This window comes from Grammomys surdaster, unplaced genomic scaffold (genome assembly GCF_004785775.1).
Source record: "Grammomys surdaster isolate TR1022 unplaced genomic scaffold, NIH_TR_1.0 123818, whole genome shotgun sequence".
In the NCBI taxonomy this organism is placed as follows: domain Eukaryota; kingdom Metazoa; phylum Chordata; class Mammalia; order Rodentia; family Muridae; genus Grammomys; species Grammomys surdaster.
The window spans coordinates 155,968-171,028 of record NW_021618973.1 but is presented as its reverse complement, the minus strand read 5'-3'; the positions used below and the strand labels follow the sequence as shown (position 1 = coordinate 171,028).

The following is a 15,061-nucleotide window of genomic DNA, read 5'->3' as shown; positions in this document are numbered from 1 at the left end:
CTCCCTGTTTGGGGTGAGTGCTGCTTTTTCCTTACCTGGGATGCTGCTGCGTGAGTTCAAGCTCCTGGGAGTCCCTGTTTTTCTTGGTTTTCTGCGGTTGGGTACGGAGCTGCTGCCTGCGACCTGCTCTAGGCTCGGTCCCAAACCCTAGGGTTTTTTTTTTTAATTATGAGAGATTTACCAGAGGGTCCAGTACGTGGAGAGAGAAATCCATGGACAACTAATCTCTGCTCCTTGGGGCAGACAACAGGGGCTGGGATAAAAGAACAGTGCTTCTCTAGAATGTATGAGGTGGTGGAGCTTCTCAGGGCAAAGATATCCAGAATGAGGATTGGTAGAATTTCAAGTCCTGAGCATGAAGGGCTCAAGGTTGATGGATTCTACTGCTCAGGGATTGGTAGGATTTTGTGGGAAGCTCAGTGATTGGTGGATTTTGCTGCTCAGTGATTAATGGCTTATTTTCATCTCCTTTTCCCAGTATCTGGCTGTGGGTTAGGATGGGAAGTTTTTCCCTGTTCCACCTGGCTTTGCTGAGGTACCATCTCTGTGGGGCTGCTGGGGAGGCTAGAGAGTAGCTGCTGCCACTGTGGACAGCATCTGTGGCACAGCTCCTACAGTGGTATTTCACCAAGGCTGTAGGCTGAGGGAAGATACATGGGGAAACTGAACAGCTCCTCATGACTGCAGTAGTCTGAAGAGCAAAAAGTGTTGCCATCTTGGACAGCTCAAGTCATGCAGCTGAGTTGAGAAAGGTGAAGTGCCACAGTGGAGAGCTTGTGTGAGGCTGTAGGCTTCTGTAAGGGCGGTTGACTGAGGAGATGTCCTGGTGCAGCCATTTGGACAAAAACTTCCATTTTGACTTCTCCTTTTGGGCTAGGCAGAAGGGCATCTCTCTGGGACCCTAGGCTTGGAAAGGAAGGAGGGGCTTGCTGCTGCTTTGACAGCTTTGTGGTGCACCGCTCAGGGACTACAATGATGAGATGATGTATGAAGAACAATGGTGGCATTTCACTTCTGTAGTAGACAATAACATTACTTTTAAAAGAAATCATCATTTTTCTACTGCAGGTGCAGAGGTTCATTTCAGGTTCCTGTGTGTGACATTCTTGGTAACACATCTGTACGCATAGCATGATACCCAGCCCTCTGTCCACATCCCGGCTGGCTGATCTTCACCTCCACACACAATGCTAAAATCAGCAGCCTTTCAGCTTTTATATTCTGGATCCCTTGACAAAAGTTCCTTTCTGCAAACACTGGTTGATGTTACTGTTATGTGTGATGCCTACATAAATAGCCCCAAAGTTACTGTCAGTGTTATGTATGTTGTGAACCTTGCAGAGAGTTTTCTTATTTTTTCTTTTCTTTTCTTTTTTTTTTGGAGAAGAGAGGAGATGTCAGTGGCAGCCCTGCTTATACACTGAAGGCCTAAAATCAGCAATAGGCCTACACCAAGTCTTGGATATTTGTGGGAAAACATTGAAACAGATGGCTATAAGCTATTGTAAAAAGACAGCTTTTGTGGAAATTTACTAGCTTGAGTAGTCATAGACCTTGTCAATAGATAGCCTTAACTTAGATAAGGACAAGTGAATCATAGGCAGAGTCATAGTGACCTGTCCCCTGAACCTTCACCCAGCCGATACACTGTTCAGAAAGATATTTGTACTCCCCCTGAACACCCATGCTCCAGTGTCATCACCTTCCCCTCTTCCTGCCTTTCTGTGTTTATAACCCCTGTGTGAATAAGTAAAAATTGTGATTTGATTTAAAAAAAATTAATAAATTGAAAAAAGAGAGATTTTAGTTTTAAGATGTGATTTTAGGTTGGAAACATCTCAACTTCATTCTTGTTCCAGTTCCATTCTTTCTGCTCACGCTTTCCCTACAGCTCTCATGCCTTCAAATCCAGTGTTAGCTGCATGACTTTTCACTGTGTATGTTTTGGCTGCTAACAGGAAGAACCACCTTAACAGATCCTGGAATACAGCTTTTCTGTGTTGACTTTTTTTTTCTTTTTTCTTTTATGTGTACTGGTAATTTCTCTATTTTAATTTTTATGATTTTTGGTGCTTTCCCTGTATGTTTGACTGAGTAAGGGTATCAGATCTTGGAGTTTCAGACAGTTGTGAGCTACCATGTGGTTGCTGTGAATTGAACCATGTCCTTTGGAAGAGTATTCAGTGTTCGTAACCACCGAGACAGCCTTATATCTACCTTGTGTGTTGACTTTTATGAAACACTTCCCAAAAGACTTTACCTCAATGATCCTGTGCTTTTCTTTCATTTTTTATTGGTTATTTTATTTATTTACATTTCAAATTGTATTACCCTTCCTAATATTCTCTCTGCAAATTCCCTATCCCACCCTAGCTTTTCCCAGCTTCTATGAGGGAGCTCCCTTATCCATTCACCCACTCCCTCCTCACTGCCTTAGCATTCCCTTATTTTGGGGCATTGAGTCTCTACAGGACCAAGGGCCTCCTCTCCTATTGATGCCAGACAAAGGAATCTTCTGCTACATACGCATCTGGAGCCATGTGTACTCTTTGGTTGGTGGTTAGTCTCTGGGAGTTCTGGGGCATCTGGTTCGTTGATATTGTTGTTCTTCCTATAGGGTTACAAATTGTTTCAGCTCATTCAGTCCTTCCCCTAACTCGTCCATTAATGTCCCTGTGCTCAGTCCAATGGTTGGCTGTATCTTCATCTCTACTGATCAGGGTCTTCCAGAGCCTCTCAGGAAACAGTCATACCAGGTTCCTGTCAGCAAGACTTCTTGGCATCAGCAATAATGTCTGAGTTTGGTGTCTGCAGATGGGATGGATCCCAATGTGGGGCAGTCTCTGGACAGCCTTTTCTTCAATGTCTTCTTCACTCTTTCTTCCTGTTAATTTATACAGGAACAATTGGTTGTGAATTTTTTGAGATGGATGGATGGCCCCATCCCTCAACCAAGGACTCAGCCTAACCTCTGGATATAATCTCTACAGGTTCTCTCTCCTCTTTGTTGAGTATTTCAGCTAATGTCATCCCCGTTGGATCCTGGGAGCCTCTTGCTTTCCTGGCATCTGGGACTTTCTAATGGCTACCCTCAGTTCTCCATCCCCCACTGTTACACTCCTCTGTTCAAATTCTTAACCCGCTATACTTTTCTTTCATTTCCTCCCACACCTGATCCTGCCTCCTTTTTTTTCCCCTCTTCTCTCTCCCCAAATCTCGTTTTCCTTCTATCTCCCATCGTTAATTTGTTCCCCCTTCTTAGCAGGACTGAAGCATTCACACTTTGGTAATAATAAATTTTCTGATGTTTTGTAGATCCCATAATGAGTTCATTGTAACCTTGTGTTTTATTACCACTCAAATACCAGGATTACATCACATTGTGCATTGCCACTGCAGTAGTATTAGAGTCCAGTATCTAATTGTGTATACTTGGAGAGTCCAAAGTTATTATTAGGGGAATTATTAAGAACTATTCTGTATGGAGTGTGAAAACAGGTAATGACACAGGTTATAACATGTCTCCGAGAGAAAGATCTAGTCATCAATTAAAAGAGTACAGGACATTGTGAATACACAATGAACCTCAAGGGTACCCACATGATCAAGGCTATTACTTTAGTATATATAACTGTGGTATACCTCTACCATATTCATTTATTCATTTAGAAAATTAGCTCCTGTGGCTTAGAGCCTGGAAGAAGTGTGATCATGGCCCTGGCCCACATGCCTCACTTGTCATATCAGGGCAGCAAATATTTAACATCTTACTTTGCATGCATGGAGCTTCAGGATCTTTCCCACCCATTTCATCTCATAAATAACTCCAAGAAAATGGAGAACCAAATTGAAAATCCACCTTAAATCATGTGTTCATGGCACCCCTTGGAGACTTCCTTTGTAATCAGGTTCTAGTCGAGTTGTAAAAGTTATCAAGTGGTCATACTCTAAATGCTTTATGGTGGGAATTTATACAAAGACAGTGTGGACATAGGTCAGATATGTTTGGCTTTCTTAAAGAAACTGTTCACCAGAAAATAGTTGATGAGCATGAACAATTTTATGAGTCACATTGAGGGAGACTGAGGGGGCATAGAAACGGAAGTAGCAAGGGTAAGTATGCTGTAATTATTTTACAATAAAGAGTAAGCTTATATTGAAATATATATGGAAACAACATGAAAATATTAGCTGTTACACAATTTATATTTTTTAATTTACTATTAGTTGATGCATCTAATCTGAAGTTATTTGATAAAGTCTTTTATTCTATTGATATTGTACTGTGGCAATTTAAGTCATTATAAACTAGAATGAAGTACTTAGGTGTTCATGCTTGTACCCATGTAATGCTTAGTCATGGGCAGAAATTCATGCTCATGAAATAAGAGGACTGACAAATATGTAAATGATATATTTGACAGAATAGTAATTTTTACATAAATGAGTTTCTGTTTTGTATACAACTAGATTAATATATTGACATTATTTTTGTATTGTAACATATTATTGTATTCACTCCTAACATATTAAGAAGCAATTACTGTCTTAGCTCTTTCTAAGTTAGATCCCAAGTCCTGAAGCAGAAAACATAGAATACCATTGCTTATACTAAGTCTTCCTTTAGCAACTTATATCATCAGTAGATAATATTTATTCTTGTGGGTGTATTCTCTGTTACGAAACTTTACTCCTTTAGGCAGTAGGAAAGATCATAGCATTCAGTAAGTAAAGTTGATGGCAGGTTTCATAAACATAGTTTGAAATATTATAAAGCTGAGTAATTGTTTGGGGAAAGGAGACTGTTGGAGCTGCCTGCTCTTAGGCCAGTGATCTCCTTTTCTGAACCTTCACTGAATAATTATGCACATTATATGTTGAGTAATTAGTAATGAAGATGTCTTTATGTCACTCGTTATTCTGTAACAGAAACCATTCAATTTGGTTCATTGATCTGAAGTTCTTTATAATAGTTTTTATAACTGTGATTGGGCCATTAATCCTGATACTGGGCTAAACAGACATTCATTCATATCTCCTCAGGGTATAGCATTCAAAAGAATCACAAAGTCAGTGTTTATTTTTAAAATCTGCCATGCTCAATAAGCATTCTGTATTTAGGTTTAATTACTGTACTATGTTGTCTGTATATTTTCATACATATATAACATTTATAATTTTTTGTGTAATGTTACATTTATTTAAGAATTTTATGGTCCATGAGTTGTTCAGGTTCAAGAACATGTAATTTTTTTATTGTCTTCATTGGCATTTAGTACAATTTTGTATGGCTCTCATATGGTACGACTGTTGGTCATGCTGAGTCAAAAATCTGTTATTTCAGTCATGCTATCTTCAACCTAAGGCTGTGGAAGTACTTAGAAGCTCAGCATTTGGTTCATATGTGTATTTTATAAAGATCATTTTAGAAAGATTTTTTAGATCCTGTTTGCTTATGTAAAGTTTTAAAAAATCCTTTTGTGATTATAATGTGCTTAATCATTTATTCTTTCATTTGCCTCATTTCAAACACTTTCATATACTATTCTGTTAACTTTCAAGTGTGTTGCCTCTTTTTCAATTCCTCATCATCACATACATATCTGTTGGGAGCCGCCACGAGAGCTGACAAAGTCCGCCATCGCTAGGTGGCGCTGTCGCCCGTAATTCTTCCTAGTACCAAGTAAACTGCGCATGTGCCATGGTAAGCCCGCCAAAACTAAGCCCATCCCACGGCGTTTGGCGCGCTACGAGTAAGCAGCCAATCAGGGGGTGAATACCCCGCTCTGGGGTATATAGGCAGTGCTTTCCCACGCCTTCTCGTCTTCTTCCACCATCTTGGTTTTGGGGAAATAAACGTGTTCATACGGAAGGATTCTGGCGTGTTTGTGATGTGTGTGTGTGCGCGCGTGTGTGTATGTTTTTTGCCGGCGAGACCACTACACGTGCGCCCACCACATTTGGTGCCGTGAAACCCGGGAAAATCCATCGATTGCCGGCGCTGCTTAAAGAAGACCCTCCGCTCGTTTTCTCACGCGTGGAGTGAATCCAGAACCGTATGACGGGGTAATGTTCTCTGAGAGATAATGTTTGGTCTTGAATTTTTTCGTCTCCCTCCCCAGACAGTGCTGGTATTCTTCCTTCTGGTTTTGCAGGATGAGAAAAGCTGCTCGGTTATGGCGGCGGGCTGGGGAGTGATAGACGAATTATGGGCCCACATGTCAGAAACAGAGACAGAGAAATGGAAGCGCTTAAAAAGTCAGAAAAGAAAAGAGAAAAGGGACATATTTAAGAAATCAGGCCTCCCCGAGGACCAACCCACGGGGGTGAGAGAGGAGAGGAAGAACACTCTCGGGAGAGACGGAAGGAAAATAAGCCTCAGAAACAAACCTCTGTATCTGGTAAAGGAGCCGGGGTTTTTACGGCGTGATAGCTCTGGGTCGGAGGAGATGGCTCCCTCAGAGGACTCAGATGGAGAGATAGATGAGGAAGAAGATGCCAGCCAGATGGCGGCCGACGCCGCGAGATCGAGTGCTTGGGTTAATGATGGTTAATTAGAAACTGTGTTTGCAAGAAAAGTGTTTGGGAGAGAAAAGGAATTAGAAAGCAGGGTATTGAAGTGTTAAAATAACTACCCGCTACATCTCCGATGAACGAGATGAAAAGTTACATTTTAAATATGAGAGAGAGAGAAAGAGTTTTAAAAAATACAGGTGCCCTCTCTCTGAGCTGTGTCAACAAAAGGAATGAAAAGGCTATTTCAGAGTTCATCTAGAAACAGAGAATTCGGGAGACGTCCTGAACTTCTCTGTAGCTCCTAAAAGTTCTTTGTTTGTTCTTGGCGCGCCAATGTCCACGTGTTTGCTTTTTGTTTCGTTGTCTAAATGTTCTGTGTTTGTTACGTGTTCAAAAAGAAAGATCGTTAAAACTGCTTGATCCAACCTTTGGGAGCAAAAAAGGTCTTTTCAGGAATTGAGGTTGACATAAGCTGCTTTTAAAAGAGACCAGCAGCATTTTGGGTTTTATAAGGAAGCTAAGAGTCATTTTGTCCTAGAAAAACCTCTGTGACAAAGTGCTTTTCTCTTGAAATTACAGCTAGAAAGACAAGAAATTTTGTTTGATCTGAAGATAAGATATATAGCCACTTAATTGTTGTTTCTAATTGGTTTTAAAAGTATAAAAATGTTCTACATGTCTTGGTTATAGACTATTGGCTTAAATTATTGGGTGTAATTAAAAATTTACAACTTTGATAACGAAAGGTGGCGTGGAACTAGCTCAGTGTTAGAGTCGTTCAGAAACCAGGTATATAGAAAGTAAGATTTTAGACCAATGTCTCTTCAATGAGATTAAAAGCTGCTTCATACATTCATGTGTAGAGAATTGGCGACAAAACTTTACAACATAGGGGTGGTCTGCTTGGTGTTGATTTTAGAGAAGATAAATTGTTTAAATTGGTTTTGCTTTTGCTTCTCAAAATTAATGGTTACACTCTAATGCTACAAAGATATTTAAAAGTTTAGTTAAACTGCCAGTATTCCATTGGCTACAGTTGGCAGTTGTAATCTTGAGTTTAAAATTTTTTTGATTCGCCCATGTTATAGAAAGGGGGGGACAGCAGATAGAGTTAAATAAAAATATTTATAACAAGTTGTGATACAGTACTGGCCTGCTAAAGACTAAGAACGTTTACATTTAAATTAAGACACACAGGCTGAGATCTTAACGTGCTTGTAAGACAAGGTCAGTGTGATATTAATCAGGTTAAACTGCCCACACAGCCCTCAAATCATACAAGCAAAGACAGACTTAGATACTTGTCTTTGCAATGAAATTGCACCCTCATACAATCAGGGTCTGACCATAATTACACAGAGCCATAGAGATGGGGAATGTTTTAAATGTAAAAATTTAGATAGTTTTTAAAGTGACTGTCCCAGGAACAGAGACTTAAACAACAGCCAGGTGACCAAGGTTACCTGACACACCTGTCCTTGGTGCAAGAAGGATAATCCTTGGGCCAGGCCTCAGGATATAGGCCAAGATTAAAACATTTACATTTAAATTAGACTTTAACAGAGTAGTTGAGACAGGAGCTTAGATTTCAGACTTTCCTTTTGTCCTGTCCCGCCTCAAAAAGGGTGTTCTCTAGAATTTGTTTATTGCCTTGCTTGTTCCTTAGGGAGGTGTCAGCCTCAGACTCAAAGAAATTCAAAACAGCTTTTGGGCCAGGCCAAAATTGTTGGGTGTGATAGAGACAAAATGGCCTTGGTTCCTCTGATGTGTATTAGATCTTATCAGTAACTAAAAACCTAATCTTAAATTAATAATTAAAAGAAAAAGGGTTTTAAAAGATTGATAAATACTGGGGCTAATTAACAATTATTAGAGGACAAGATTGCCTTCAGCTTGGCTTTATCTGATACTTCACTCAACTAAAAAGAGTTGGTTATTCAATTAATCAAAAAACACTAGGGCTGGACAATGGTGGCGCACGCCTTTAATCCTAGCTCTTGGGAGACAGAGGCAAGCAGATTTCTGAGTTCAAGGCCAGCCTGGTCTACAGAGTGAGTTCCAAGACAGCCAAGGCTACACAGAGAAAGTTCAAATTTAAGATTTATAAAACTAATGGGACACTACAGCCTGACTTGCCTACTCCAGCTGCCATTCAAATAAATGCATATAAAAAATTATTATAGATTTAAAAGACTGTTTTATATAGTTCCTTTACCTCCTGGTAAAGGTGAGAGGTTTACATTAAGTGAAATTACTTGTGAATTTTGAGAGCCCATGAAGCCATTCATAAAAAAAGCTTGCCTCAAAGAATAATTAATGGCCTTAAAAAAATTTGTTGTTGCTTTAATACAAAAGGTTAAAACGTTTAAATCTCTCAGTATATATTATTCGTTGTATATTTTATTGGCTGATCTCTCTAAAGGAGTTTTCCACAAGCCCTTGCTCTAGTACAACGAGCTTTAAGATTTTAGGGTACTCGTTGCTCCAGAAAAGTGATTCTCAAAAGTTGTTAACAGATATTAATGGCTAAAACCTCATTTTCAGCTTGATAGGCCAAAAGAGATGGACAAATAAAAAGACATCTTGACCGGACAATGAAAAAGTCCAGATTCTATTTTAATAAAAGCCAGGGGAGCGGTCTGTGTGTTTCCACAGGAAGAAGACAATCCGTTTTGGCTACCAGAGCGGCTGACGAGGCGACTCGCGATACTGGAAGGTGACACCCAGACAGACCCTCCAGGCTCTGATGATAGCCCTTGTACTGATCCAAGGGATACAGGTTCCTAGTATTTTTGTTTATTTTATCAAATTCCACCTTTAAGAATTGTACCAATAAAACCTGCTGGATGTCCCAGTGTTGGAATTCTAAAGATTCACTTGCACTATGGTTGCCAGAGTCACGCGATGGGTTCCCATCCCCATGGAGACTCCTTCCACTTTGTCATTATTTAGACAAAAAAGAGATTTTGAGATAACTACAGCCATAGTGACAACGATATTAATTAGTGTCGTTACCGCCACTGCCACTGAGATTGCTATGTCAACTTCTGTTCAGGTGGGCACTACCCCCAATTGTCAGCCACGGTGGCAGAGACTGTTAACCTTCAATCCTCCGCCAGTACCCAACAAAAAGGCGGGCTAATGATCCTTAATCAACACCTTGATTTAGTGAGAGAGAGATTGGATATCCTCTTTCAACTAGCCCAATTGAGATGTGAGAAAAAACTGGGTACACTTTACATCACCAGTGTACAGTATAAAAACTTTACTCGTGTAACTAATCTGTCCAGAAAATTATTTCAGTATCTTACAGGAAACTGCTCAGAAAACTTCAGTGAGACACTCAGAAAATTGAGAGCAGCTGTGGTGAACATCAACTCGACACACGTGGATCTGTTCCTGACTGAGGGACTGTCCTCCCAGAATTCTTCAGCTTTCTTCCTTTCTTTTCCTTTTCCCCCCTTTCTTTTTTTTTTTAAGTAAGTGGGAGTAAGCCTGTTTAGTTTACCCTAAGTTGTGGTTTAGTATTCATCCTTTGATTGGTTTGCGAACTCATAGCTCAATAGAATCTTGGCAAGGCTATTATTGGCCAGGCGTTTGTGACCAAAGTACTAGGGGCTTTCCCTGCAGTGTAGCTTTCACTGCTTCGAAAATGAGCAGTCCTCCCCTTGCGAGTGGTGGTGCTAAATGTTAGGCCATCAGCGTTGCACCCCAGAGATTTGCCCAATACACTGGGTCAGTGAGGAGTCTCGACCTGGCTGATTCTTGTCTGTATAGCTGTGGTACCTGAATTTTGAGACAAACAGCCCTTGCACCCCTAGGAGATGACTCCATTGCACAGGGATGGGTGTTTGCATCTCTTTCTGTTCCCCTTAGCCCTTGTACCCAGAGGACTTGTGTTTCCATTGCACCTGGTAGGGTAAGGGAGACGGTTTTAAACTGTTGGTTCTTTGATCGCTTATTCCCCCAAGATGGAATTCGCTTGATCAGGCCGTGGGTTTGAGTCATAACTGGTACCATACTAGACAGACTAAGGGCAGTCAGTTAGATAACTCCATCCTTTTGTCTCCAGGCCGGCTGTCAATTGATCCCAACGACGGGAATAAGCTGATCTCATATGCCAGAGGTATACCACTAATGGTGATATTACCCGGTGACAGGCATTACGAGTGGCCACAACCTGGAGCGCACATTCGAAGAATGCCAGGTGTGGGTGCGACCCTCGTAGCCTAGCCAGAGCGCTCACCATTCTTTGGTGCTGGCTGTGAAGAAATGTCAGTCAGCCTAGACACGGGACAGTGGCCAGTGCCTGTTTGACAAATCTAAAAAGAAATAGCCAGTAGACAGATTCCTCAGCCGCTACACCCTAGGGCTTCTGGTAAAGACACCCTGTAAAGCCTCAAACATTTCTGTACACAGTCCCTGCCCACTAAGGTGTTCGTTCCACGGATAGAAGGTCTGGTAAGTCAATAACGGAGTGGACGGATAAGGCTCGGCCACCTAAGACAGGGCAGCCTCGGGTGGGGAGGCTGACCCCGTGACGGGTAAGAGTTTGAGCACCGCCCTCTAAAGAGACTCAGACCCGCCGTGAGACTCCCCAAAATTGGGAGTTACGAAACCTTCCCAGGGACCCCTGCCACCCTCTATATTTAAACAAAAAGGGGCAGATGTTGGGAGCCGCCACGAGAGCTGACAAAGTCCGCCATCGCTAGGTGGCGCTGTCGCCCGTAATTCTTCCTAGTACCAAGTAAACTGCGCATGTGCCATGGTAAGCCCGCCAAAACTAAGCCCATCCCACGGCGTTTGGCGCGCTACGAGTAAGCAGCCAATCAGGGGGTGAATACCCCGCTCTGGGGTATATAGGCAGTGCTTTCCCACGCCTTCTCGTCTTCTTCCACCATCTTGGTTTTGGGGAAATAAACGTGTTCATACGGAAGGATTCTGGCGTGTTTGTGATGTGTGTGTGTGCGCGCGTGTGTGTATGTTTTTTGCCGGCGAGACCACTACACGTGCGCCCACCACACATATCTATATATGTAGATAATTATATATCCCCCAATATAACATCCTAGTATTTAACACCTCTCAGCATACTCCCTGTATTTTTTTTGTTCCTGAAACAATTCTGAAATGTCTGTAATGTTCTCTTAGCCTCTACTTGGGGAGTACTTTGTATATCCAATGGAACAAAACTCAACAACTCTGCATTTTGATAGGTTGTGATTTTCTGTAAAGGTCTCTGTTTCAAACAGAACACTCCCTCACAAGGGTTAAAAACTATGTTTATCTGTAGGTATAGGGAAAATGCTTAGATTGTTATTAAGTATTATGAACATTTAGTAAAATAGTAAAGATTAGTAGTTTCTCTGCTAGTAATCATTACTTCATTAGCCCACTCTCTTTAGCTACATTTCAACTACCAGGCATGTATTTCTTTATATTGAGCAGATAGAAAATTGTTGATTATTTCCAATGTCTACATTTCACTATGGTACCCTTAGGTTTATTGTATGATGCTGATGACTGTTGTGGTTTACAGGTGTCATAGCTGGGAGGGATTTCCTTTGAAATCTAACATAGCATATTCTGGCACCATGTAAGCTAGTCTTCCTGGAAGAAACATTCAGGACACGTTCAGATCAGGGACATTTAAGTCCTGTATCTGAAGTATATGTTGTTTTCAGCAATTGGCTCTATATTTCCACTTCTAGGGGGCAGCAACAGACAATAGAAATACCCTGCACATTGGGAATCTCTTGGGCAGACAGATAAGAAACTCAGACAAGGGCTTCTAATATCTGTTATCGTGGTTTTGTTCAGTGAAGGGAGCTAAGGTGATTAAAAATCATTAAAGCTTCATACATATATTTATTTACTCACAGATGTATGTGTATCACCCATTCTTGCTATAGAGTTGATATAATTCCTGATGACTTTTCAGACATCTTTATTATTTTTCCCTTCTCTCTCCTTCTGTATTTACTACCCTCCATTAATATTTCTATATTTTCTGATCTGATCAAATTTTTCTTTAGTTCTATATGTGAATTATTTTGATCTTTGAAAGTCAAGGCTACATACAGAGGTTCTTGGAATTTTTATTGCTATATTTTGTAAAACACTAAATAATGGATGTGTGTGGAAGGTAAGGTATAAGTAAAGCAAAATATAAGAAAAAAATGAGATTACCAAATAATGAAAAAGAATGGCATGTTGATAGAAGGGTGTGTTTTGAAAAGGATTATAGTCAGCCTTATTAGAACGAGATTAATGATAATGTAGAGAGTGAATGAAATAATCATTACTATAAACATATATCATCATTGTAATAATATTTTTGTTTTACTCTACAATTTTCAAGACCTACTTATACTAATATAAACTAAATTTCTCAAACAACAATATTAACAACACCTCTACAACAAGAATTGGACTTCTGTTGAACAGTGGAACAAGTTGACAAAACAGTCAATTATAATTAAAAAATCTTGAAACTTAATGCAAAACTAAATCAATGTAGGCTAGTGTTTTCACAAGACTTGGTTAATGTTTGCTAGAGTAAACATGGTAGATTCCTCTGTGCAGGTCTTACTACACTATATTTGTGTGTTTCACAGGGAATAACACAGACAATTTCCTATTTACTGAGATATCAGTCCAGATTTATAGGAAACTAAAACTGACATTAAAGAACCACTTAAGAGAATAATATCTGAGATAGTGTAGAAGAAAAATCACAAGTTACATATGATAGGTACCAGAGAGACACTTGAATTTTATGTATTCAATTTTTTATTTAATTTTAAAACTTGCAAAGCTGGGGAGATGGCTCAGTCAATAATATGCTGCCCTTACATTTATTACCACCCACTTTATTTTTAGTAAGCATGTTAAAAGTAGACATAGTAGTATGTAAATATCCTGTGACTTGAGGTTTAGAAACATATAGACCAATCCCAAGTCTTGTTAACCAACTAGTCTAGACCACATGGGGAAATCCATTCTAGGGATAAATGTTATCTCAAATGAGCCAGAGGTAGTAGACTTTTGCACCCAAACAGTCTTTGCTAGACATCCCAGTACAATTGAATGCATAAACAATCAACACATTGATTATAAGTACAATTCTTATACCAGAACAGGCCAACAAAATTTCAGGATAGCCAGGGGCATGATAAGGAAGGCAAACACATATCTGAGAGGCAAGTGACATTTTATTGATAGCAGGAAAAGTGAGAGCTGGTTTTCTTCAAGGATTCTTTCACTGACAACTACTCATGCTCCAATAGATATGCACACATCTATGTACATATAAAACACTAAATAGACTGCAGTCATATAAAGAAAGGAGAGCATATGACATTGAGATGGAATATTAATGAATATTGGGAGAAATGTATGTTTAGAGAATTGGGGTGGACATTTAAAAAAACCTAAATACACACATACACACACACACGCACACACACACACACTCACATAAATAGTTTTAAAAGGAAAAAGAGACCTGAGAAATAATTCCAGGAGTCCTCCTCTACTTTACATAGACATGCACATGATATGTTTCCTTTATATAAAAAAAGTACACATATACTGCTAACAAACAAAGTGTGAAAGTATGAATAGAGTTTGACTATGTTTGTTCTAAAATATATACCTTGTAAATTATTCCTTTACCTCTATGAAACACACAAACTTATTATGCTAATTTGCTGTACTGCTTAATCATGGCTAGAAACCACCATTTTTTTTAGATAATCCAAGGTGTTTTCCTTTAGAAATAATAATCCAGTGTGAAGGGTCATCATACAATCACACACCTGATGAAACTGACCCCTCTCCCTTTCCCTCACCCTCGACCCCTCCCTTCTCCCCCACTCTCCCTTCTCTCCCTCCAACCCTCTCCCTCCTCCTCTCTGTCTTTGCCTCTCTGTTTCGTTCTGTCTCTCTGTCTCTGTCCCTATGTCTCTCTCTCTCACACACCCCGGTCTGAACACTTCTATTGCTATGATGAAACACCGTGACTCAAAAACAACATTGTGCAGGAAAAGGTTTATTAGGCTTCTAATTTGACTTTACATCATCAAGGAATCAAGGCAGGAACTCAAGCAGGACAGAAAGCCCTGGAGGCAGAAGGTGATATAGAGGCCATTGAAGGATGTTGCTACTGTCTTGCTCCATATGGGTTCATTAGCCTGCTATCTTATAGAACCTAGGACCATGAGTCCAAGTATACAGTACCTATACCGATAGAGGACCGTGCCCTCCCCCATCAAACACTAGTTGAGAAAATGTTCCACAAGCCTGCTTATAACCATTTTCTTTTTTTTTTCTTTTTTTTTTTTTGGTTTTTCAAGACATGGTTTCTCTGTATAGCCCTGGCTGTCCTGGAACTCACTCTGTAGACTAGGCTGGCCTCAAACTCAGAAATTTGTTTGCCTCTGCCTACCAAGTGCTGGGATTAAAGGCATGTGCCACCACTGCCCGGCACAACCATTTTCATAATTTAGGTTTCCTCTTCTCAGATGACTCTAGCTAATATCAA

General features: G+C 40.2%; 1 protein-coding gene across 1 annotated transcript in view; it reads right to left on the bottom strand.

Annotated features, from left to right (window-relative positions):
• Positions 1-715, bottom strand: part of LOC114636387 (uncharacterized protein DDB_G0271670-like) — a 15,299-nt gene extending 14,584 nt beyond the window's left edge. Inside the window, exon 1 of the mRNA XM_028784504.1 lies at positions 540-715. Coding sequence (XP_028640337.1) covers positions 540-715 — 176 coding nt within the window. The remainder of the gene's footprint in view (positions 1-539) is intronic.
• Positions 716-15,061: the final 14,346 nt, after the last annotated feature.